The 27,826-nt window shown below is 38.1% G+C and overlaps 1 protein-coding gene and 1 long non-coding RNA gene across 2 annotated transcripts in view; one reads left to right on the plus strand and one right to left on the minus strand.

Moving 5' to 3' along the window:
- The first annotated feature begins 3,491 nt into the window (after positions 1-3,491).
- LOC121738486 lies at positions 3,492-27,084 on the plus strand. Its single transcript, XR_006037295.1, has 3 exons — positions 3,492-3,502; positions 21,682-21,686; positions 27,018-27,084. It is a non-coding gene; the product is annotated as an uncharacterized LOC121738486 (long non-coding RNA).
- LOC121738479 (myeloid zinc finger 1) overlaps positions 9,038-27,826 on the minus strand; it is a 48,139-nt gene continuing 29,350 nt past the window's right edge. The window contains exons 2-3 of the mRNA XM_042130548.1: positions 10,347-11,186; positions 9,038-9,939 (exon numbers count right to left, since the gene is read on the minus strand). Coding sequence (XP_041986482.1) covers positions 9,038-9,939; positions 10,347-11,186 — 1,742 coding nt within the window. The remainder of the gene's footprint in view (positions 9,940-10,346; positions 11,187-27,826) is intronic.

Here is a 27,826-nt window from a genome sequence, read left to right on the forward strand (position 1 = left end):
AACGCGTGTTTGACATTCTTGGAGGAATAATGTATGGTGTACTTATTGTATGTATGTATGATAAGCATAATAAGTAATTCTAATTATAAGTATGTTAGGTAAGGACGCTATGAGTTGCGAGCGAAGAGACGCACAATCTCATCAACACTGTGGTTATAAACACGTTTAAAACAGTGTGGCTGGCAACGCACAAATCCGTTTTTAGGGTAAAAACGGGACCCTATTACTGAGACTTCGATGTCTGTTCGTCTGTCCCTCTGTCTGTCTCCAGGCTGTATCTCAGTAACCGCTATAGCTAGACTTCTAAAATTTTCACAGATTGTGTATTTTTGTTGCCGCTATAACAACAAATACTAAAAACTGGGGCTCCCATACAACAAACGTGATTTTTTTCGGCCTTTTTTGCTCTTTGTCAATAATAGAAACAGGTAGGCACTTGAATTTTTCACAAAGTCCTTTGTTATATGTGTACTTTTATATTTAATTATAATATTAAAATAAATATTTAAGGGGGGCTCCAATACAAAAAAAAAACACAATTTTTGGCCTATTTTTGCTCTATAACGTTACGGAACCCTTCGTGCGCGAGTCCGGCTCGCACTTGGCCGATTTTATTGCTGTTTTAAACCGCCGTTCTAAACCGTGTATCAGGCGCTTAAGGTGACACCGCGTTAGAGTAAAAAATCGTGTTGGATATGTTTTAGATTGCTTGTTTTCTATGAGAGACCAACAAGCAATAGAACAGCAAAAAATAGAAAGGGCGTAAGCGACAAAATGGTTTTTGTCGCGTAATTTAAAAACCATAATTTCATTTCTTATAAGCTATGGGCAAATTAAAGAGTATGCTTGAACCAATTTATGTACAAATTATCACATATCACATTTTTTCACAAATATCAGCGATTTTCAGGTACCATTTTGAAGAATTAGGAATCATACTGCAAGGATATTTTCATTTCAAATGAAAGATATTATATTCAATATCTCCACGTCTATACCATAAAAATTCATAGCCGCATACAAAATTTTCACATAAATACGTTTTAGCCATCACATGATTAATAAAATGGGGTTTGTTTAGGTACCATTATAGCTATCTAAATACACTGAACTAAGGAAAATAAATATACAAAAAAATTGTTGCTTATTTAGTCCCCTATACGAATAGCTAAATATTTTATATAAAAATAAATAACATTTTCATTTATAAGAAAAATAAGAAACGCTCTCAAATGTCATCATACATTTTCGCCCCATCAATAAAGCGGCGAGCGACGTAACCGCCACTGTACAAGGCGCGCTGATATTGAATGTTATGTTAATGTCCTTAACGTCGATAATCGTACTGACCTGCTAATTTTTGTCATACTTTTTGTGATAGCGTCCTTAAATCACTCTCCTCTGTTAGCAAAATAGGAATCCTTTTTTTTACAGAGGTCTTTTTGATTGATTATATATAAGGCATTATCTTAATTTTAATGAAATTGATATATTCAACTTAAAATTTAAATCATTTGCTGCCACAATCAAAGAAATATAGTTGTTTTCTTGTAATGTAAGTATATTTTGTTTTCTTCAACACTATTGTATAAAATTGTATGAAATTTTCTTAACCAACTTGAACATTGTGTTATTTATAATTATTATTGACTATCAGCCGTTGCATAAACTTCTTGTATCACAAATAATTCATCCATGTTGCTGTAATATTTATCTGTGAAAACTTTATTGGCTCATATGTGCTACTTTACTATTTACAATTGTTATGTGTTAAAATGCTGTTTGTTTTCCAATAAATAAATAAATAAATTAGTCTGTGTTATAAAAGTTGACCAATCGTGTTATGCTATGGTTCAAAGACAAAGTCATGATGAATACCGACAATGAACTTTAATTTCTTAGCTTTAGTCATTGCTGAGAAAAATCGATATGGCTACTGCCAAATTATCAAGGCGTCGTCGCCTGAAATAGCTCTTATCAGTTATCTGTCGTATAATTTACAACTACCCCCAAAATAATGTTCGTGTTACTGCATCTCATACTCCTTTCTATGATTGTCGCTTGAATTCATCATGATTTAAGGTCATATTTTAGATTCATCGGGTTATAAATCGTAATGCTAATAATGTTACATACTTAATATTTACTGCATAATAATAAAAAAAACGTAACAGCACAATATTATTTTGGTCAAATTCTTTTTTTAACACTGAGATCAATATGAATTGAAACGGAGTTTTTACCTGGAATAAAAACCTGAACTGCAGGTAAAGGGAGAAATAAAACTTCAGAATATTGCTTCAGTTGGACTAAAAAGTGTTTATTTGATAAAATACAACGAGCTTACTTTTTACAACATTTTACTTCTATTAATGACAAAAAAAAAAACAAACAGAACCCTTAATACAATAATAATATACATAAATACGACGGTTCAACTATAAACGTTCATATAACTAACATAAATGCAAAACTAGGCAAGAATATTATATCAATTAAACATACCTTAAATGAATCGAAAGTATAAAAAAAACTATATTAAGTTATACACCGAAAAATTCTAATTTAAAAACATTTCTAGATCACACGTATACTTTTGATCTAACCAAAGTCGAATTTTGTATTTAATACTGATATTTTGGAAGAACTAGAAAATATATTTACAATTTCTTATTTGCCAACGTTAAAATTTTCTTTTCGCCTAGATTATGTGACCATATCGCAACCAACTGCTTTTTGAGAAACGGAAAACTGACGAACGTAACATAAACCCGATCAGCTGTGTAAAAAGTCCGATCTTGTATTCTGGTATTGTATAAAATCAATATCATATATGTCTATTTCGGTGTAGTCTGTAAGAAAATATACTCTAGTCAACGCGGAGGCGGGGCGAAGGCGGCGGTCGGGGGGCCATAGACAACAGACACTTGTCTATGGTTAGTCCTTAGGCCGTGAACATTACTCTATCTATACACTTATACAATCTGTAGCTAATTCGATATAATCCTTTGACTATCATTAAAGCCATAAAGAAAACTCACTATTGCGATAAGGCAATGAACTATTTCAAAATTAGAATCGGTTTGTCTCTGGTCGGTAGTTTAAGGCGATGCGGTGACGTCAACTATTTCGGGGAATCCCAAACCCTGTGTGTACCCTACCGTGCTGTTTTGCTAATGATATGATATATTATGTAGATTTTAAATGTAGAATATTTTATTTATAATAAAATAAAAATAAGATTAAAATTTTGTTAGTCTCGTTAAAACTTGAGAAAGGCTGAACGGATTTGGTGAATTTTAGTCTTGGAATATTCGTAGAAGTCCAGAGAAGGTTTATAATATAAAGTAGGAGAAAAGTGATCTGAAGTTCTTCGGGTGTCCCGAAGTGACCCGAAGAACTTCATATGACATCTAGTAAGAAATAAATACATTGAAAGAAATTCAGATGTTCAGGTTTTGAAAACAATTTTAAATGCAGGGTCATTGGATAAATTCGAAGTGTAATACATAATATCGAATACGGTTACTCCATGAAATAGTTGACGCGGGCATAGGAAACTGAAAACGCTGTAACAGTAAACATACAGCAGCATAACAATAATTACTCTATTCCTATATACAAAGAAGACTCGTAAGTTACTATTGAAGTTAACTGTACTCGTGTTATATTCTACTACATGTGCTCTATTATGTACAGTCAACCAAAAAAATCCTTCGCCTCCGCTAAACGCAGGAAAATAAAAAAAGTTGGATGTCAGTTTTTTTACTTTTCTGCGTTTGCGAAAATGTTATTAGCTAGTATGGAAGACAAATAAAGTCGTGTGGCCGACAGGCGACCCCACCCCGCCGTAGAAACCTAACAACAGTGTAAAATTACCAGTCTATTGTCGTATATTACAATAAATATGTACAATAATATAACAGCACCCATCTCACTGAAACCAATTGCGCCGGCGGCGCCGCCCACTGCGCTTTCTAAAAAAAATCTTCATATATCACGGCATCTGTTGTATAAAAATCTATTGTATATCTTGTATAATATGTATATCTATTGTACTATTCGGTATAAGTAAACATTCGTGGTAAATAAGTATTGTAGCAAAAATAAGCTTAACGGGCGACACGACCGGGCGCGGCATAAAATTTGTAAAAAAAAACTCAATCCAGACTACAAGATCATATATCTAATATGTTTTTATCTTTTATAAAAAATTCAACAACTCTTACTTTATTGTGGAACTGTTTCAACAAGTCTCTATTGTAATAGAAATTAATTTATTAATAATATGTGACAGCGGTTGGCGAGCGGCAGTGTCTCTTAAATGCAGGTCGCACCTAATTAAAACTTAATAGGCTACACGTTGGCTACCAATTATTTGTCGAGCTAGCGCCGAACCGACGAGATAATATTGCACACGCGCGCCTCCTGCGCCTCGAAATGTTTCAAAAACATTCAAAATTCGAATACGACTCCACAGATACACTACAGTGAACCCGCGACAGACTATACGAAACGAAAACGACAACGAATAAAAATGGAAGACAAAAAAATAATTCGTAGCCAACTTCAATCCATTCGCGCCAATAATGTTACAAATTATTATTATTGGTTCTTTCAGGATTACAAATAAGATTTTTAATACAATAATCATATTCTATGATAATGAATATGTGCATTTTTGAAACTGGTCATACCAATATTTTGTATATGAATGCGCGCGTGTGAACAGTGAAACTTAAGTTTTTTGCTCGGCATTCATATATTTATTTCAAAGATGCACCGATGCGTATATCTTATGTATACCTATGGTATGTTGTACAGAGTACGATAATAGATGTTTAATAATCTAAATATTAATATTTCATAAAACAGAATGGAAATATGATTTCACGCGATATTAAATTCTTATCAAAACTAAGAAAACTTTTTATCGACCACTTGTTTAAAAATTTTCGGGTGATTGGATGAAAAATTTTCCGATACGTTCGATAGAAACGCGAACGCCCGTATAAACGACGAAAAGCAAACACGTTTTATTACCTAAACTATGTTCGAAATGTCGAGAAATACGATCGACTTACAATTTATATTTGCCAAATCTTATCAGCGACGGATTCGCTTTGAGATCACTAATAAATGCATTCTAATCCAAAAATCATAACAAGCCGACTAGCATTTCTATTTCGCAAAAAGTGTTCCAGACGGGGGGGTTACTCTACTCGCAAACGTTTAAAAAATTTTGATAATCTTTTGATTTCATGCTGGTCGACTAGTTACACGAAGACTCGCTACTGATGCTCCAAATGAACTATAAACCTTAAATTAACGTCTTTAAGCTAAGCACAGGTTTAGATCGCTCAACCATTGTATTTTATACAATTGACATCCTCGACGATATAAATATTATTATGCAAAGTATACGTTCACGATGCAATCTTATTCTCTCCTTTTAATCGTTAACGACTTAACATAAGTTAATTAAGGTTAATAAAAAAAAATGCGATGATAGATTAAAGATTCAGAAGTGGGATCGAAACGTCGGAAATTCGACATGGAAACTTAGACGAGTAGCGGGCACGAAAATACAGCGACTAACTAAGAATAAACAGATCTGCGTAGCGGCACAGAATACATATTAGTACAAGTGTAGCGGCGAAGGAATAAAAATAAATATTACGATAAGGCTAGGAACATGGTACGAACCTAACTAAATGTCAGCGAGTGCAGCGAACGAGTTTCACGAAATAAGCTTCGAAAGGAAACGGACGGCACAATAAATTAAAAATAATAATTTATAATTCAACCGGCTCGTCTGTCCGAGCTCAGCTACGCACACCGACAGGAGTACCTAACTTTAAGGCTTAGAGTAACGAGAAAAGCAAAACCGTGCTCTCTAACAATATTATACAAAAAGATCAGTAACATAAAATATAAAACTAGCACGAGCAACGTTAGGTATACACGAATTGAGCAAACTGTAACGAAACCTGAGCACAGACGGAACTCGGAGCTCCTAACGACGGTTCGTCGGTGTCGAAACAAAACCAAAACCCATCCGAATATGATATATTATAACACTGCCTATTTCTGTGATATGTATTTACATTAAACCACGCTGTAAATAAACGCTAAAACCGTCAACTCGACGTACCCTCCGCGGGGCGAGCGCCCGGCGGCGCCGCAACCCCGACCGATTGAGTTACAAAAACCTGTTTCCAGTATTAGGTAGGTACGCGGCAAGCTGTAATCACTAAAATTTAAAATCTATTTCACAATTACATTTAATAATATTGTTTGTAATAAATGTATAAAATATCATCTTTAATCTCTGTATACTTAATCACCTTTGTTATATTTAAAAATTAAATCCATTTGTATCGGTATAAAAATCTAATAAGTATAAATCTGAGGTTAGTACTCGGCTATGGCACTGTATTGTATTATGTATTCAAACTTACTGCGGCCCCGGCGGCGCGGTCGCCTCCTAGGGCGGCACCGCGCTCCTGTCACTTCGACGTTGACAGCGGCGGCGAAGTCGAACGTCAAAGTGACGCGAGCGGGGCACCGCGCTACGAGTAGACCGAGCCGCTCGCGGTCCGCGCCCGGGGGTAGTAACAAAAAGTACAGTAAACTGTATAAAAATACTTATAGCTATTATTGTTTAAGGCTGTATTGTGGTAGGTATAATTAAATTATTAAGGGGCCAGCTCCGCCACCGACCGCGCTCCGATTGGCGAGCGTTCGAGCGAACGTTTGTCGAAATGTGAGAGCGGCGCTCTGTGGCTTTGGACTTCGTCGAACGCTTCGAGCCGGCCGGCGGCGGAGTCGGCCCCTGCTGTATACTATCTTGTAGAATATGGGTGCCCGGGCGCGGCACGGCTGGCCTGACGGAGGATCACATTCGCTGTGGAAAATTTTAGTCACGGAAGATAAAGTCTATTAAATTCTTCTTCAAAATGATGTTTTTCATTTGTAAACCTCCAAAAGTTTGATAGGAAAATCAACCAGAAACATAATGTGACGGAGTAGCTCATCGGCTGGATGTCGACCTTTCTTCGATCCGCCAATTTGAAGGATTGGCTCGACACACTCGTAAACGGTTAATTGTACCGTAGAAAATAGCCGCACGACTAACATATTATTTTTTAATATCTTAAGTAATCAATAATGTCGTCTACATAAAAATACGAAGCAAACTTTACCTTATAGATTTCAAGACTTTTTGCACTCAACAGTTGAATGAGATGATAGCACTTCGTTTTTACATATTGAAACTTAGATATTTAACTTATAACCTGGTTTAATCGGGATTTTCTCGTAAAGGTCGACATCCACGCTGACTACGCAGAATTTTTCATACACATCCAACGAGATAATTTCATAAAATCAACCGTAAAAGTAATCGCGTCTTCAAATTATTTAGCTCCAGTTGTGACTGCAAACTTTCCTTCTATTACATCTAATAGTAAATACATAACATTTCTTATGCGGTAGGAAAACGAAACCATCACAATAATATCATAAAATAAGCTATATATAAGTCGTCTATACATACAAACAGAGACAATAAAACGATAAAAAAGTCCGTCGGAATAGTCCGGGAGCCCGCGCGGCAGTTTATAGTCCCGGAGACTCAGGACGCTCCTACAATATAATAACAAACCGATATATCACATATATCAACTCTGATCAATAGAGACGTTATCAAATAATTTTGAAATCTGAAGTTCTATGTCTAGTGGATTGCGGACGCGATGACGAGCGTTGGACCCCGGACTATCTCGACGCACCCACAAAAATTCATATATATTTATTCTCCCTAAAACTAAGTTTATTTCGCGATGAATGATCGAATTGCTTGGTAATTCGAGTCTAAGCTAAACGGATACATATCTGATCACCGGTCCAGATTTCCCACGAGGCGACACATCGGTTAAAATTCACTAATCTCACTCATCAAATTATCAGTCGAAATAACAATCCTCCGAATCGAAAAGAATATATCTAGTAACATTTTCAATTGTTTTAATAATTAGATTTAATTTTATTAATTTAGATTTTTTTGTAAAATCTTTACAACATTCACACTTTTCCAAAAAAAAAAAAATCTCAATCACGTTTCGTCATTTAACACGTAAATTTAACGCTATGTGAGCGAAGTATACGCCTAACCTACCTATCACAGTCCTACTCAGTCTGAGCCTTTCCTTAAATGCAATTCAACTGTTTCGCTTGTCGACTGGTAACAACGTAAACTAGACACGCTATGTCCGGACATTAAATATATTTGGCACCTACAGTGTTACGGTAAACTCCCGGAAAACGCGACCGACAGAATCGTAGTACTAAAACATGATGGCAAAAGGTAACCTAGGTTTTTGGTTTGCATTCTTTCCCCTCATTTATCCAATTTAGAATTTTAAATATCTCATCTAGAAGATTCAGATAATTGGCCCGAAATTTTCATTAATTTACCTATATTTTATACACGTCTTGAGCATCATACCCCTATACGTTTCGCCGTATCTTAGCACTCGTAAATAAAGTAAACTTAACATCTAAAAAATATGTATATTTATTACAATTAGGCACATCTCCGTACCGAAAGCATTCATCGCGAAATATAAAATCGTGGTAATAGATCACGCTCACGCCTTTACGTCGACGTGGAGTCGTTTACAATCTAATCTCTGGTTCCTTCCGCTGGACGTCGGCGCACATCGCATGCGGACCGTGGTCACCGACAAACCTAATCCTTACGTGGTAACTTAACATTACGGGGCAAAAACGCTATCTATACTCGTTTCAGAACGGTAACAGTACTCGGGGGGTCCGCGACAGATTCGGGAGAGTATAAATCGCTATTTACAGATCGAAGCATGTTTACAGCGATCCGGCTATTTCTGTACTCACGATGAAGTCGGTGAGTCGTATACTGGCGGCTCTAGTTGTAGAGACGGTCGACGTACAGGTCGTGCGGGGTGGGAGGGGCGAGCGGCGGCGGCGGCGCAGGCGGCCACCGCGGCGGCGTGGGTCACTGCGCGGGCAGGCAGGCGCCGCCCGCCCCCACCGCCGGCTTGAACTCCGGCCCGCCGCCGAACTGCTGGAAGGGCGGCGCGTAGCACTGCGGGAAGTACAGCTCGGGCTTGACCACGGCGGATGCGGGCGGCAGCGGGCGCGGCGTCTTGGCGTCGGCGCGCCGGGTCTTGGCCGCGTGCGGGTTCATGTGGTTGTCGATGTGTTTTTTCACCTCCGGCTCCGTCGCGAAGCGCCGCCGGCAGTTCGGCATCGGGCAGCAGAATGGCCGGTCGCCCTGGTGCGTCCGCGTGTGCTGGTCCAGGATGGCCTTCTGCCTGAAGTCTTTTCCGCACTGCGTGCACTTGTACGGCTTCTCTCCGGTGTGAATGCGTAGGTGCTGGTTGAGGATCGTCCGCTGGCGGAAGAATCGCGGGCAGTATACGCACCCGTAGGGCTTCTCGTTAGTGTGAATGCGCAGATGTTGCGTGAGATGCGACTGCTGTCGGAAGCGTTTGCCGCACTCCGGGCACGGGTAGGGCCTCGACTCGATGTGGATGCAGCCGTGCTGTAAGAGAGTGGACTTCTGCTTGAACTCCTTCTGGCAAATGGGACAACGTACGTACAGCGGCATCGCGCGCCCGCCAAGGACGTCCGGAAGCTTTCCGCCCTTCAGATATTGAAGGGACAATCCAGAGCCGAAAACTGTGTGATTCAGACCCTTCGTGTCTTTAAAGTATGCTGGATACTGAGCCGTATCGCCGGGCGAAAAACATGACCCGCGCTGCTCCCCGTTCTGGCCGTCCGCGTCCCCGAAGGTTGACTGTATCTCCTCCTTGTTTTCGTCCGGCGGGAACGGTACGTCTTGAGGCCACAACGTCGGCGTCGTCCCGTTCTTGAAGATAAGATGCGGGGAAACGTCTGGAAAAATTACACACATTGGTCAGTTACAGGGACCGGTTTGTCCGGAATGGGGTAATCGACGAGTGGGTTAATCGAACTGGGGACGGTTACAGGAGCGTCCGGCGATCGGTTCCGCGTCTCGCGAGCGCGCTCCGCTAGGCGGGCGACGAGGGGACCGAGAATTTGACTGATAGGAAGGCCAATGGATGCGAGACCGAATCGAACGGGTGAAGGTTGGCGGGGATCGCAGGCGGCGCCGGCATTGACGCGATCGCTTCGGGTCAGTGCGGGCGGCGCGTGCGGGGAGCTGGCCGGGGCATATATGTGTGAATAGCGCTCGCCTTGGTGTGTGCGGACGTGCTGGTTCAGGATGGCCTTCTGGCGGAAATGTTTGCCGCACTCGCCGCACGTATATGGCTTCTCACCGGAATGGATGCGCAGGTGCTGGTTGAGGATGGCCCGCTGGCGGAAGGAGCGCGGGCAGTACACGCACGCGTACGGTTTCTCGTTGGCGTGGATGCGGAGGTGCTGCGTCAGGTGGGACTGCTGGCGGAACCGCTTGCCGCACTCCGGGCACCCGTACGGCCGCGAGTCTGTGTGGATCCGCTCGTGCTGCAGCAGCGTCGACTTCTGTTTGAAGTCTTTACCGCACGTCAGGCATTTGAACAGGCGGAGCTCGGAGTTGGGATTGTGTTTTCGAGGCTTCGGGGGCTCCGCTTGCACGATATCAGGTAGGTGGCGCAAATCGGGAGTGGCGTACTGGTCTAGCGGGCCCTCGAGCGATAGAACTCCGCCGTTCTGTTTCAGATAATGGAGCGGAAAGCCGCCCGTTCCGAGCATGTGACTCGCGGGTCTGGTGTCCTTAAAGTACGGCGTGTACTGCTGCTGCAGCTCCGGCTGGGGGATGAAGCACGGGGTGCGATCGAGATGGTCCTGAGAAGGCGGCTGCTGCTGGTTCATCTGCTGCTCGACTTGCATGTGCTCGGGGGACGTCTGCTGCTGCGCCTGCTGTTGCGCCTGCTGCTGGGCCTGCTGCTGCGCTAGCTGCGCGGCCTCGTCCGCCGCGGGGTCGGGGGGCGGCGGCGCGGGCGGGTAGGGCGAGGGCGCTGGCGAGGCTAGTTGCGGCTCGGGCTGCGGGGAGGGTCCCCCGGGGCTCTGGTGCTGCATGCTCTGGTAGCCGCCGTCCAGCACGGCGCCACCCCACTGCGTGCCCGGCGGGGCGCGCTCCACTCCATCCTTGTAGAGGACGTACGGGGCGGTCGTGTCTGTAAAGAAGGAAAAGACACGGTTAGTTAAAAATCAAGAATGAATAAGGTGGGATTTCACCAAACACACATAAAACCTAGTTTTATAAAACTTAGTTCCCATAGAACGCGTTCATGCTGCGACGTAAATCTCGTTTTGTTTCGATTGGATTTCACAAACTTCTTTTGATCGTGATTATTAAATCTAAGTTTACGTGACGTCACTCGATTATTTTACATGTTTTCATTATTTTAAAGCCTTTTCATGTTAATTTAACTACAAAATAGCAAGAAACAATACATAAACTAACAAACGCATGTGTCAAAACTCTCATCTTGACATTCATTTTGTCTATGTTTTTCATTCCGCCATGACAGGGCTTGAACGGGTTTTATGACGTTAAACTTCGGACGTTGGGCGTTCAGAAGATAAAACTCGGATTTGCTGTGAACGCGTTCAGTTTATGCTGGTGAAATGCATTTCGATGTTATAATTGCGTTTATACGTTTTGAACCGGTTCAGAGTGCTTTGAACGTGTTCCATTTCTTTGGTGAAATCGCCCCTAAATGACAAGACGCTTAAAAAACCTTACAAGTTAAAGGATTTATTAAAAGCGGGTGAATTTGTGAATATTTAAAAAAGTTTACACGTTAAAATGGGATAATCCTTTATTTGGAAGCCAGTTATGTTTGCGTGCGGCAGTCGCGTGTCTCGATGCACCGCCGGCTGCCAAATAAGAATTTAATAAAATGTCACATTCCGTCTCGGGTGCGACGTTTTTGATGGCTACCGAGCACCGTATTATATATGACTTGCCGTGATATATACGACTGGATTTGTTTTATTTGTGTTTACGAATCAGGAGGGTGTCTGGCACTCTGTGTACGATAATTCTTTATATGTCTGATAACTTTGGGCGACATGACCGTTGATTAAAATAGACTTGAAATTGCCAAAATTGCAAATAAACATACAGTTTGATCCACAATACCCAATGCTTATTATAATTATGCATCAGGCACAAAATGGTAGAAAGCATGAGACACGTTATAATAATTATCTTTTGTCTGCTCGACAAAAGATAATTATTATAACGTGTCTCATAATTTTACTAAAAACGTTAAAATTCAATTGCATAACAATTTTCGCAAAATATCAACGAATCTAAGCTATCAATAATCGAACAACAAATAATCAGAATCGAATCAAAATTAGAAAACAAACCGCGTTGTAATGATAGCGTTTCACTTTAATGACGATATGTAAAATATTAGCGGCCATTTTCTTTTCCCGCCCAAAGCGTATTGCAAATGGCGGATGCATACGGCTATTATCGTTTTGACGCTACTCGTTACTCGTTTAAATCTGAAATATTATGTAAATTCACGTAAAACGTAGATAATGGGAGCTCGGAGCCGTTTCGTGAGCAAATATCGATGTTGTTCATGTTTTTAAATTCACACTACGGGTGATTGTGAATTGTTTTTGGGCCGCAGTAAAATTTTATGTTTATTTCATATTTCAATGTTCGTAATACTGGTGTTTCTTGCGTAGACATTTTATGTTTCGACCAAAGAGAATATAATCACTACGTGGTTTCGACATCTATATATCGATTTTATTGTCTATATAAAAGCTAATGGTCGTGTAACTTGTGTTAATTTTCGCTGCTAGTAATCAGTACTTGTTAAACCTTTGTCTAGTCAGATCGACTGGAAGATACCGGTCAAAAGTAGTCCAGAAGGTGTCAGATAATACAGGTTTGATAAAATCTTTTAAAAACTCGAACCACAACAATCGATTCGTACAATCTAAAGTATAAACGATCGTTATCTTTTTAAGAAGCCAATTAGAACTTTCGTAGTAAATAATGTACAGACATAAAAATTATATTCAGTATATAGGGTGTAACAAAACTAAGTAATAATACTTTAGGGTTTGTATGTCTCCGTTCTATAGAGTTCACTATGAAAATAGCAGAGCTGAAAGAGCAAAATTTTTAAGAGGGAATAGGGTAATAGGGGAGGGTAAGGACGGGAATAGGGTAGGGGATTGGGCCACCGGTAAACTCACTCACTCGGCGAAACACAGCGCAAGCGGTGTTACACGCCGGTTTTCTGTGAGAACGTGGTATTTCTCCGGTCGAGCCGGCCCATTCGTGCCGAAGCATGGCTCTCCCGCGTATTTTTCTCTTTAACACGAGTAATCTGTGATCTTCAACTACTGAAACACAATTGTGTGCAAACGACCAATCCAATCTATCACACTGCGCACACCAATTATAGCTGGCTAATAATTTATAATTACAGTAATCAAACAAGTATAATTTGATCTGTCTAGTTATTTAGTTTAGTATAAACCTACCTACCTACCTAAGATGTACCTTTGTACAAAACACATTTTTAGTTGTTAACTTCATTTTGTGTGTACATAAATTGTAAAATAAAATAAATTAGTCTACTTCCGGCATTCCTTAGTGTCTACAAATGGAGACATAATCTAATGTACAAAATTCTCGTGTCACAATGTTAGACCGCGTACTCCTCCGAAACGGCTTTAAGTACTGATTTTAACCAAATTTTATATGCATATTCAGTGGGTCTGAGAATCGGCTACTGGGTACTTTTTATATTGATAAGTGCATTTGTTGAATAAATAATAGTAAATTATTACGACTCGAGACTGACGGCGACCATTGTTTGTGCGACGGGATAGCGATGGACGTTGCCATGGTGACATACTTATTTAGTCACTTCAATAAAATAATATGGGTGAAATACTTTATATGGCAAAGAAACGTTTGCCGCGACAGCTAGTATAAGATAATATTATTCCCAAAATACAAATGAATGTAGTTTGGAATGGAATTATTTGTTATGTTTTAGTACATTGAAAAAGTAATTTGAAAGATAGAGACTAAACTTTCGAATGAATTTTTCTTGTATCAATCTTTTTTATTCGTAAGGGGTACAAAAATGTATAATAAGTAATATCATAATTATGATCTATCAAATTTTCTCCATATTCCAGCATCTTTCCCACAAGGACTTGGCAACACCGGGAAAGATTTATCGGAGAGCAACATGTGTTGTTAAATTATACGAAGGAAGCTTCTTTAATGACGTCTTCGAATCGGCCGGATGACTCCGCATATGGGGTTGTCATACTGAATTACGTTTTTTGTCTTAACCCTTTTTGAATTATAATGGTATGGGAATGTGGCACCCCTTTTCAACTGAGATGATTATTCAAACGATTTTTAACGACAGATTGTGGTTGGTTAATTATGGTTTGAGTGTGGATTAAGTTAGGTGGCTTTTCATCATTTTAAATCTTAAGTTAAATATAATGATTTATGATACTATTGATAAATGTGCTAAACATTTTAGGTTAATAGCTTAAGTTGCTTGCTCTACATCTATGTACCTATATTGTAATTAATATACTAATCAGTCTAGTATATCCCACAAACTGTACATTTTGTGGTACACTTTACGGAAAAACTATCACACCTATCATTTGTGCTTTAACACAGTAATTTTTATTTATAATTATGTAGATGTGTTATCATCAGTCAGTCAAGGTGTGAGGACGCGAGCCCTCACAAAGCTTGGCTTTTAGCTAGTTATAAAGAAGAAAAGTTTGTTTGTTTTCATCGAACACGCTTTAAAAATAGGCCAATCTTACTGAAAACCATAAACATAGTCTCCATGTATATGTCATAGAGTAGACGACGCGACGGTGAAAGACAAAGAGTTTTTATCGCCGGAAAATTTACGATTACACCGAAAAACGCGGGCGAAGCAGTGAACTTCTCGTTGTAAGTAAAGATTTTTTAACGATTAATATTTGAGAATGTTTAATAATAATAATTGGACTAACCCATTTATCAATTAAATGTTGTCCAGTCCAGCACATTCATACGTATTGGAATTTCACGTCCAAAGGCGAATAAGGATAAAAGTACGATGTGAGTCAGTAGGCTTTATAGAACACAATTATATTGCCTCTAGCCAGGACCTTATTACTAAGAATATAAGTATTACTTTTGAGATTCCGAGATGAAATAACTCAATGGTTAGCGAGATCAGGTTTGACCTGCGTCCGCGCCGCCCCTGTCTGCGCGCAGGTGTACAGATAGCAAAAAAACTAATCACATTATTAAGCAAATGAATCTTATGACTCTCAAGCTTACTCAGAGGGATTTAATGATTATTTAAATCTATTTTTACATTTATCTGTAATTCACTCAGTCAAATATTTTCTTTATACGACTGAGGGTTGTTGAAATTCTATTTGCCACGGTGCCGCGCTGTAGCCTAACTCTCAAAATGCCTCCGATTTTGAGCGTTTTGATCGTTTTTAACGCTAAATGGAATGCGGGGAATAGGTCACGATATAGCTGTCATGTGTCATCATATAGCTGTCATGTGTCACGACATAGCTGTCATGTGTCAGGATTTTATGTCTATTTGACACGATAGACCTGAACGTTACATCGCGGCACCTGGTGGTAAATAGAATTTCAACAACCCTCATTTCCGTGGGGATGTCAGATGAAGTTTCTGAAAAGCCATCTCTGGTTATTGTTTAAAAATTATTATTTACACCCGCACGAACACGATTTTTCATGTTGTCTATGTCTAATATGTTGATAAAGGCATTAAATATACAACCACAGCTGCAGATGAGCGTAAATCCGGTATGAATAATATTTTTATTAATAATCAATTTGTCCTAATATTTCTAATATTTTCAAGATTTGCGAAATAAATTTTACTTAGACTTGTCATGAAACGGAGTCCACAATATGTAGTTACTAATTTTCAGGACAGAATAACTATTTTTTTGCTATCTCTACTCGTACAGTCTGTTACATTTTTTACATGAAGGCATTTTTAATGTGGCTTTCTCAAAACAAATTGTTTATCCAAATAGGAATTGTAATAACATAATCGACGTGATGTGGTTGTTTTGGTTAAGAGTTTACGGATTTTGTCTGTGGTTGAGGGTATTTTGTAGTAGTCGGTCTGTGTCCATTTTTTACTTTTATTGTATCTTATAAATTGCAATAAGCTTTCGATTTCAGAAACCTGAAAGGGGTCATGTTCTTTGTGACACTGTCATCCAATGGCCTCAGAAAGGAATAACGATAAGATGATGCCAACTACAAGGCTGTCAATACAATAGAAACTCCAAAGTAATGTGTATACTATTAAATTTTTTACCATGTAAATTTCTTACACCTATATAATACAGGGTGTAAGAAAACAAGGTGTTAATACTAAAGTGTATAATATTATTATGTGTCCATTATTTATATTATAATAAAGTTCTCTGTGAAAGTATCAGTTAAAAGAATATGTTTTTTAATTATTGTATGGGCAAATATTTATGATGTGAGACATTTCTCATAGAACCAGAAGTAATTCTTTCAAGTTTTAACGTTCACTTACTTTCAGCTCAGTTCAGCGTTACAGCGTTCTAACTCACAGTAAGCCCATAGTAAGAGATACATACATGCCCTAAAGTTATTACTTAGTATATGGTTATACATATATTATAGCTTTGAACGGTCTGTATGATATAATGAAAACGCTTCGCGTGTTGGTGATTCACAGTTCAGCGCCGGCACCGCACGCCGTTGTCTGCGCTACAATGAAAGCTGACTCATACAGTTTTTGTTGCAAACGGACAGACGGCTTGTGGCTTAGCCTAGAAATTATGGTCACAGTTTGGTTAGGAGGCAAAAGAGCCTCTGGTGTATCTGTATAGGCAATCTTTGATACATTTAGTTCTATGTTTAGGAGTAAAATTAAAAAAAAATAGAGTATAGTCATGCAGTCCTTGAGATCAGAAGTGGGATTGCTTCTAGGCTAAATTGTCACGGCTATTTAGTCCGCAACATCTTTTCTAGATTTACTGAATTTTTTGTAGTAATGAAATCCGATTCTACATTATATTTATTTAAAACATAATGTTTGTCTCATAGGGTTAAAGTAAGTTCAACTGTACAACTCATATTATACTCTCTTTGAAACCACATAAGCAAAATAAATCTTAAGACGTGTTAAGTTAAAAATCTCAAGAAATAAAAGAGCTGACATTTTACTTTTTACGCTGGCAAACATTGAATGCATTGATGTCTTCTTAATGAAGACACCTGCGAGAAAAAGTGTTACGTAGGTAGTACACGACACTTTATACACTGCTTGTTTATTTATAACCGAATATAAATTAAGAGTAAAAGAGCAGCAAGAGATCACGTGATGTCTGACAGTGACAGAATGTCAGTCTGTTTTGGCGGGAGCGCCATTGCGTCTCGTTCGGCATTCTTGAAGCTAATAAAATGCACGATTGAATCTGTATTAACGATGTTAACAACTGATTTGTGTAAAAACGTTAACGTTTGTCATTCAGAACCTCCCATGCATTCTTTTTGTCGGTTGTAAACCCAAGATGGCGCGCAAATTGTGTCTTTCAAACAAAACTAACTGCAAACGATAATTAACTTTTTTCTCTTCTCATTACTTTTAAGATTTAATAAATCAATTATTAAATTTTTTACTACTTAGAAATTATACAGATATTATTTTTAATACAATATCGACCAATAAGTACTACAAAAAGATTAAAAATATAAAAAATAAAAATCAAACCAAACATCAGAAATAGACATGACAGCGAAGGATGACAGGCCGTTTAGTACATTATAGCCCTCTGTGCTGGCCGTTAAAAAATAAACCTGTTCCAAATTTAAAAATCATGCGTCTTCGAATTCCGAGGCACATCCCTAAGCATCGGCACCGGTTGTACGCACCGCGTCGCGACAATTTATTTTCGTGCGGGGCAATGCACTTGCAGCATTGAGACTGTAAAGTGTAAACACGCACTAAAAATTAATCAAGGCTATAATTCGTTAACTCGTTACGGCACATCGCGAATGATAACGAGTAGAGGAAATGACGAGATGAAATATAAAGCAGAACATATTGCGCTAAAAGTTCATGATAATTATGTGAGTCCAGAACTATCTAAATGTTTGTATTTCGTTCAGACAAGAATTCGTTTATCACATACTAACAATTTGCCTCGAAATAGCTGTCTTATGCCCTTTCATAGGACTTAATCTATGTCCAAACTCATCAAGAATCAAGATCGATTTAGTGTCTAAAAGTAACAGACAGAAAACAGACAAATTTTCGCAATTAAAATTCAACTCAACTATCACTGAATACATATAAATTGCAAAACATAGAAGGATATATTTTTATAACAAGTATATATGTACGGGTAGAGCATAGAGACTGAACTTGGAAGAGAAAACCAAAACAAAGGAACAAAGAACAAAAACGAAGAAGTTTTTGGTTTTGTCTTTTATGTTTTGCCGAGAACTGACCTAGAGTAATTTCCTAGAGTAGGTTAGTAAGTTTTGAAACCTAGTCCTTTTTTTCACTATCTTCATAGTTATTGTATTCGAGCTTTATTGATAAAAAAGTGAAATTTTAATCGGCAATAGGATATATATTGCGGAAACTTTTTACGCTAGGGGCCAGCATAGACAGAAAACATTTTTTTTTGCCGTTTGACAACGTTTGAAAACGTCAATATTCTGTTATGAAGTGTGCAGCATGTAGTATTTTGGTCGTGTATATGCTAGTAGCGCCCTCTGCTCCGACCGTATCGTAAGTTTTTACAAAGAAGACATCATAATTCAAGAGAAAGACCGAAAACTGATGTTACAAACTCGTATTAATAATTATTATAATGGCTTTACTTGAAGTTTAACTTTAACCACATTACTACATATACTATACGTAACTTTATAACTCTGCCCTGTTCAGTTGGAGTCAGCATCAATTTATGTTACAAAATGGCGAAAAAAAGCTAAATTTTAAAGCCATTCGGAACAATAATAAATTCAGTAAATGGTTTTCGCAATTAATCGTGTACGGTAAAGGATGGGGCTGTAAAAATTTAATACAGTCCATGTAACATAGTGGACCGAGTTGCGACACGGAAAACCAATTATACTCTTTCATTCTAAATGTAAATAAGCTGCGGCTATAATGCTACCGATTATTATAATACTAGATAGCGCCAATATTCGTTTTTAGCGTGGAAACTGTACATTTTCTTTCCCATACTCAGTACCCAGCAAAATCGGTTCAGTGGTTTGGGCGTGAAGAGGTAACAGACAGAGAGATATACAATCGCATTTATAATATTAGTATGGAAGTAAGGATAGGTAATAGGTATAAAAGCTAAATGTATCAAAACAAAGAGATAATGTTTTAAGGTGTTTATATGTGTACTTTATTTAATAGAGTTCTCAGTCAAAGTGTAGTCTGTCAAGAAAGTGAAGAAATTAAAAAGTGGCAACATCGTAGTGTTATCCCTTTCAAATCTATCTAAGAAAAAAAGGGATAACACTACGATGTTGCCACTTTTTAATGTCTTCACTTTCTTAAAAGACTGTAGCACAGTTGAAGGAGTTACTTTTGACTTCTATGTTTCTATGTTCTTTTTATTATCCTAGAGGCAAATTATTAATATATCATGTAGGGCATTTCTTATAGTAGCATATATACCTAATGTAGCTCTTTCAGCGTTACTACATTCACGGTAAACTACACAAGAGACACATCCAAACTAAACTTTCTTTTCTTGCTTATTGTTTATCCTCATCATTTTTGGAAGTCAGATAAAAATAAGTTGACTGTTAAAAATACATCATACATCGACATTTAAAACTAAGATCTAACAGCCGCAAGAGACGAATATTAATTACTTAATTGTATCTAATTAAACCTACGAATAATAAAAACTAATGAAAAGTAACTTCGTCAAGAAACATGTTCTACAATACTTGTCAAAAATTTGCAAAGGTGGCCCTGGCCCCTCAGCGGTATCAGGCTGACGTTACAATATTCAACAGTTCGAAAGGAACCAAATTTAAAACGGTAATAACTATTTTTATTCTTCGAAGAATTAAACTAAGATTTTGATTTTTGACATAAGATCATTTATCCCATACATTATCACAGTATAGCAATATTAGATATGTCATATTGCTATATAGTCACAGGACATTTTATGTCTATTGTGACGTTATTATCAGTTCCGTCAAACTCTTCATTAAATTGAAGTTTAATCTAAAAAAAATATGTTTTTGTTAAGATTTGATTAGGATTGAACAAATAATAATATATAAAGTGTATGTAGAGCAGCGTTTGGTCGCCACTGTGATTTCTGCCACGGGAAACCAATTAAATAAAAATGGCCGCTCCGTGATAGATTCGACGGAAATGCGAGAGGAAATCGTTTGTCAATAATTAAATATTCGTTAAACACGAAAGGAATTCAGGATATGCCTCAGGAAAATCACTGTAATAACAATAAAAACGAGAAAGGTTTGTGTATGTTTGACCATATTATTATCGTACAGTAGAAACTCGATTATGCGTTAACGGCCCTCTCGGTAATGCGGATTCACGATTGTCCGGAATGCCACCGAAAAATGTATCTCTTATTTTCTTAATTACTAATTAGTAATATGTGGTTAAAATGAAGAAAAGCAAACCTTGTATAGTTATCCGCTGTATAAATCTTTTCTTAGTAACTGGGTATGGGACCACTAGTTACACTCAAAAGTTTTTTTTTTAAATAAAATAAGGGCGCAAACGAGCAAACGGGTCACCTGATGGAAAGCAAATACCGTCGCCCATGGACACTCGCAACATCAGAAGAGCTGCAGGTGCGTTGCCGGCCTTTTATGAGGGAATACGTTCTCTTCTTGAAGGTTTGCAGGTCGTATAGGTCCGGAAATACTACTGGTGACAGTGCCTTCCAGAGTTTACAGTGCGCGGCAGAGAGTTACGCGAAAAACGCACGGCGGAAGACTGCCACTCATCCAGGTGATGACTGATGAGGATGGTATATTTTTCGCTGGACCAATGGTGAAAAGTTGCAGGAGGTATGATTTTAAACTCCCCAGAGCACTCCCCGTTACACAATCGATAGAGGATGCAGAGTGAAGCTACATCTCGGCGTGATTTCAATGGGTCCAGCCTGTTTGAAACACTATGACAGTCAACAATTCGGACGGCCCTTAGTTGGACACGATTCAGAGGGGAGAGGGGTAGTTAGTATTTTGGCACCCCTGCTCAGAGATGAGAACAGCATTCCATAGTTTAAGGTGTTGGTGCATAGTGCGGACCCCCTAAGCATCCCCTGCCGCCAACAATACCGATCCATGAAACTTGATATTATTTTAAGTAACAGTCACTGCTTTTCATCAAATGTAATATCCCCTGGCATAGGCGGATAGCCTATGCCAGGGATGGCGAACCAATGGCACACAACATAAATTTTGGGCACGCTACTGATTACAAAATTGTTATAGTGATTATTCTACAATTAAGCGTCAAGTTATCTATAGCTAGGGGCATTATAATATTTTTAATTATGCGCGTCAGGATTAGTGATTGTTCAGAAAAGTGGCACGTTGATAAGACAGGGTCCGCCATCCCTGGCCTATGCTTTCTAATAAGCGAAATCAAGCTTACACAAAAGTTCTTCACTGCTAAGCAAATTAATTTACATGAACCCCCGCCTACAATTGTGGACCCCCATTTTTCGTCAGGGCCAATGTAGACCCCCGTCTAGTATCGCGTGGACCCCTGGGGGTCCACCTGTGACCTGGACCACTTTGGGAATCGCTGTTCTAGATCGCTAGTTACATTAAAAATTACTATTAAAATCCTTTTAATTGGTCCCTCAACAATCTGGTTTTGATGCAAATACTTTGTCCTTCCTAGAAGTCCGTGACTCATGAGTCATTTTGTTATTGAACTTAAATGTCAGGATTTGTAGAGCACGCAAACGGGTCATATGACCGCTTGCGGTCAGGTGCCAAGATATAGTGGTCGTATGACCGCCGTCAAAACTTTTATCACGTGTTTGGGGTATTTTGGGTAAAAGAAGTCTGTAAAATCCTCGTGCTTCGAAGCTCATGGAAATAAAAGTAAGCAATATTTGAGGAAAACGCTTTTTAAGGTAAGTTATATTAGGTAATTAGGTAATTAAACAATTCGAACGAGTTGATAACTCTTTGTAACGTTCTTTATAAGTTGTATCAATTGGATACACTTATCACTACAATATTTTCACGCTAGAGTCCAGCTCCAACACAGTCTGTAAACAAAAAGTTCGACGTTTGACAACGTCGCTGTCAATATTCTGACTGACACACTGATATGATGTGTGCAAAATGTCGGATTTTGGTCGGATTATTTACTGTATAATATGCTATTGGCGCCCTCTGCTCCAATCTTAGCGTGTTATTCCCTTTTTTATCTTCTACGCGATATACTATGAGTAAACAGTTTCGAAGTAGTTGGCTGTTTAGAATTTAAGGATTCGTGCTATGGAGCCATTCCTCATGGTCTTGGTTTAGAATAGTTTACTTTCTGGTATCCATGATATATGACAAACATGCAGACAACAAAGCCATCCATGGAATTTTGATACGAAAGTGTAAAAAAAACTTGTAATATAATGTAGAGTCATCGATTTGCAGAAAATCTACAAAAACTATGAAAGAAAACTACTATTTTAGTAGTTAAACGTTGTATGTTTACTGGATATTTTTAATTCAATCCGTTTAGTGGTTTGGGCATGTTTATGAACTTGTGTAGCTATAACTTATAGGGTATGCATATAGTTCAAGAGGTAAATTACAAATATGGAAAATCACGACACAAAACTTCATAAAATTTTGAGAGAAAATCTGTGACTCGTAATTTTGAGTGAGTGTGAATGTCTGTCTGTCTGTTTCCATCTTTTTTTTGCTTTTGCTGAAATTTGGTATATTTTGAGTCCCGGAAAAGGACGAAGGAAAAACGTACGGTTCCCGCGTGACATTTTGGCGAAACGCAGTTTTAGGCAGCAACTATACTCCGCTCGGGCTAACTTGTCGCTAGCGGTCAAAAACTTGTCATTTTCCATATAAACCGCGATTGACAATGAAGTGTCAGATATTGTTTATCGTTGTTTTATATGGAAAATGACAAGTTTTTGACAAGGAGTCAACGACCGCTAGCGACAAGTTAGCCCGAGTGGAGTATAGTACTTTATATTATAATATCATTGCTGGTTTGAACCCTTCTAAGATTTATTTCGTCTTCATGTTATTAGTTTTTAATAGAGCCTTTGATCAAAAGTGATCAAGACAATGAAAAACAAGTATTACAAAACGGGTTCTGCAACACCACCGCCGCGCCGGACGAACTTAAATTAATATATTAATACGGCTTATAGTGATGTTTATGTACGGTAAACCTGATTTATTAATAACTGAATCAACTTATTACGTTGTTTTGCCATAGAAGCTACTAGAAGACGCCCACAACTCCGTTGCGCCGAAAGTCGTTGCGAACCATACATTTTTCAGGGACTCAAGGTATCTCCATTCTCCATACCGAATTTCAGCTAAATCGGTAACAAACAGAAAGACAGACTGTCAGACACACTTTCGCGTTTATAATATTATAAGTAACAAGCTGTTGCCTGCGACTTCGTCCGCGTTGGTATAGTAGATAACGTCCCAAGTATTATTTATTGTACAAAAATATTCAGTGATATTCAAAACAGCATTGACTTTCCTACGATTTTATTATATATAGATGTTCCGCGCGGCTTCGCTTGCGTAATTTAGGAATTTCATTAACGTGGTCTATTCTTCATGTTTGCCAAATAACATAAAAATTGCAATGCAATGAAATAAGCAATTTCATATAATTTCCCTCGTTTTTTCCACATTTTCCACATTTTCCTCTATTTCTTCGCTCCTATTAGTCGTAGAATAATAAATTATAGCATATGGCCTTCTCCGATAAATAAGCTATCTAACACTGAAAGATTTTTTTAAATCGAACCAGTAGTTCCTGAGATTAGCGCGTTCAAATAAGTCCTTTCATATAATTTTCCCCGTTTTTTCCATATTTTCCACTGTTTCTTCATTCTTATTAGTCTTAGCGTGATAAAATATAGCCTATAGCCTTCCTCGATCAATGGGCTATCTAACGCTGAAATACTTTTTCAAATCGGACCAGTAGTTCTTGAGATTAGCGCGTTCAAATAAGCCCTTTCAAATAATTTCCCCCCGTTTTTTCCACATTTTCCTCTATTTCTTCGTTTCTATTAGTCTTAGCGTGATAAAATATAGCCTATAGCCTTCCTCGATAAATGGGCTATCTAGCACTGAAAGAATTTTTCAAATCGGACCAGTAGTTCATGAGATTAGCGCGTTCAAACATACAAACAAACAAACAAACTAACAAACTCTGCAGAATTATAATATTAGTATAGATAAGTATTAAAGTATGGATTACAAAGCTGTTTACCGTGACTACAAAGCACAATCGACGTCGATATCAAGGACAATCCTAGAGGAATATCTCTACACGGCCATAAATCATAATCGCCTATTATGTTTGTCTATTAATGGGCAAATATGTAGAGTAAAAGTAGATAGTAGTGTTGTAAAATTCGATGTAAGAGTAACAGCTGCACTCATAGACATTAAATGATTCATCATCATCATTATCATATCAGCCTGTAGTCGTCCACTGCTGGACATAGGCCTCTCTCAATGATTATTATTTAACTTTAACTTTATTAAGGTTTTAACATTAATTCCATAAAACTCAAACAAACATTTAATTTAAGTTCAATAATAAATATTATTAAAGCCCTGAGTTGGGACGTTAGATCCCACATCAGTTTCCAAATTTATGGGCAATGTGTAGTTGATTTCAAGCGTGCTAATTCATACCACGACAAGGGCAATTAAGCTTCATGGCAAGATCATACCAAAACCGTATTATTAGACACAAAAAGATAATAGCAGTGAAGTATTTGACGGAACTTAAGCAAGAGCAAAGCCACGCCAATAATAACAATATTATAGTCATTAAACATTCTATATTTTACATTGAACTTAGCGAAAAAGATAATTTTAGAGTGTGCATTTGACAGCCGGTCCATTTAAATGGCCGGTACATTCCAAAATCGTTCGTAAAATGTATACAGTCGAAGGTTCTAATTAGTACTTTAGGTTTTAAGATAATAGGTTGCATAGCTTTCAATCCGTTGCACCAAAATCGAATTCGAGAGCAGACCTCCAGGATACATTCGCTCATAGTTCTAACCGAGGTGCATGATTTAGTTTAGTTTTAATTATTTACTTTAAGTTATGTTTTGTTTTTCCGAGATAAAAAGTATCCTATGTCCTTTCTCGAGTCTCAAAGTGTCCTCATACCAAATTTCATCAAAATCGGTTCAGCGGTTTGGCCGTGAAGAGGTAACAGACAGACACACTTTCGCATTTATAATATTAGTATGGATGCTGACCGTAGTACTAAAATACATCCCTAGTCTGGACGTTGGAGGCCGTTAGCATTTGCGAGGGGGACAGGAATAGCCCGGCTTTAATTACTGTTCATTTCTGTCACTTTTCATGTACACCCCGCACCTGTCACTATATATGGTTAATAAACATATCTAATATTTTTGAAAGCAAAAGTGCGTCTGTTACCACCCCTTTATACTTAAAAGCTGAACCTATTTGGGAGAAATATAGTGAACTTATTCATTTACCAAATAACTTGCAGCAGGCAATCTAGGTCTCATAAAAACATTTCTTAGTAAAGGTCTAAAATAAAAAAAATCTAGCTAACTACATGAAATTATTTCTATTAACTAAAGTTTCGGCAAAATTTTTGAGAACGAATTTGTTCATTGTGCAGGGACAGTACTTTTTCATCTTTCTCTCTTTTCTCCTATTCACATCTAGGTACAAATATTAAAGTTCTAAACAATAATAGAATGCATCAGGTGTCTATCTGACCTACTCGGACGAGTTTGTACGGCATCTGATATTCTCTGACCTTGACTTTCGTCAGAACGAGTTATCGTAGGTTATGCCAGCGATTAGAAACACGTCTGACTAAATTGATTATGATTGGATGCATCGACAAACGTTAATTATTTTGCTTAACATGCCCGGTCTCTGAGGCAGTGTTGCCAACTTTGGGGATTTTCCTCTAAAAGTGGGAAAAATAAATATAGTAGGCTTCTTATGGGGTCAAATTTTTGCCGGTATTACTGGGAGTAACATTTTTGCAGCGTATTTTTTTTAATAACACTTATGTTGGCATCACTGCTCTGCAGTATTTTGGCAGGACTTTATCGATAGAGTTGTGGATACGGTACACTTACAATACTTATGTTTTTTGATAGCGTTTTAGATCACTTAGCAGTTGCTAGGTTTCATTTTGGCGGATAATGGGTTAAACGTAGTTATGTCTATTGCGGTTAAACTAACTTTAGGTGCACGTGTAACCTAACGTAACTGACTAATAGTTAATCCAATTCGAACTAATTAAATAAATCATATAAAATTCTCGTGTCACAATGTTAGGCCGCGTACTCCTCCGGAACGGTTTTCCTGATTTTAACCAAATTTTATATGCATATTCAGTGGGTCTGAGAATCGGCTCCAGGGTACTTATTATATTGATAAGTGCATTTGTTGAATAAATAATAGTAAATTATTTATGACGGCGACCATTGTTTGTGCGACGGAATAGCGATGGAAGTTGCCATGGTGACATACGTATTTAATCACTTCAATAAAATAATACGGGCGAAATACTTAATATGACAAAGAAACGTTTGCCGGGACAGTAGTATTTTTATAAAAATTCCTTCAAAGAATTTACTGTAAGGTTGTATATAGGTAGTGTAGTAAATATCAACTTTCAGTAACAGAAATAATTGTACAATAGGAAATATTACGCTAAGATCGGAGCAAAGGGCGCTGCCAGCACATACAGTAAATTATTCGACATGTTGACCAAAATCTGACATGTTGCATACGTCATAATTTCAGAATATTAATAGAAACAATTATCAAACGTCGAACAAAACTTTTTATTTACAGTCTATGCTTGTGTTGGTTCTAGCGCACTGACCTCCATTATACAAGTACGTTAGACTAATGATAGGTACCCTTTAAAATGACAGCTATTTTTTGTGATTATTCGAAGCGGAATCAGCTCCCCCAATATTCGGTGAGAACTAAATTTGACGTAAAAATGATGTTTGAAAGTCGCCATATTGGCGCTGATAGCAGTAGTGGGAGTACTTGGAACTAATACTAGTTTCTATTATATTCTACAACCAACAGAGATTGAGCGGCCATTTGCAAGTAACGTCAGACTTAGTTCTCTTCCCGAATATTGGGGGAGCTGATTCCGCTTCAAATAGGCGCAAAATATATCTGGGTATCATCAGTCCAGCTTTAATGTATAATGGAGGTCAGTGCTCTAGCGTGACAATATTGCAGTAATATATCCTTTTATCTATCGAATTAATTCAGTAAGTACCTACGTGTATTTGTGGCTAATGTCACGTCGTTCGGAACGCACTAACAGCTTCTACTGAAATATATATCACTCACCGTACGGCGAATATTTTTAGACATTATTCTATATGGCGGCGGCCCTCTGGCGGCTAGACTAATGACAAACGTTTGACGGGCTTAGCAGTGCAGCCAGGATATTATTGTTGAAAGTAGAAAAACCAAGAACATGTA

The sequence above is a fragment of the Aricia agestis genome, chromosome Z (genome assembly GCF_905147365.1).
Source record: "Aricia agestis chromosome Z, ilAriAges1.1, whole genome shotgun sequence".
Lineage (NCBI taxonomy): Eukaryota > Metazoa > Arthropoda > Insecta > Lepidoptera > Lycaenidae > Aricia > Aricia agestis.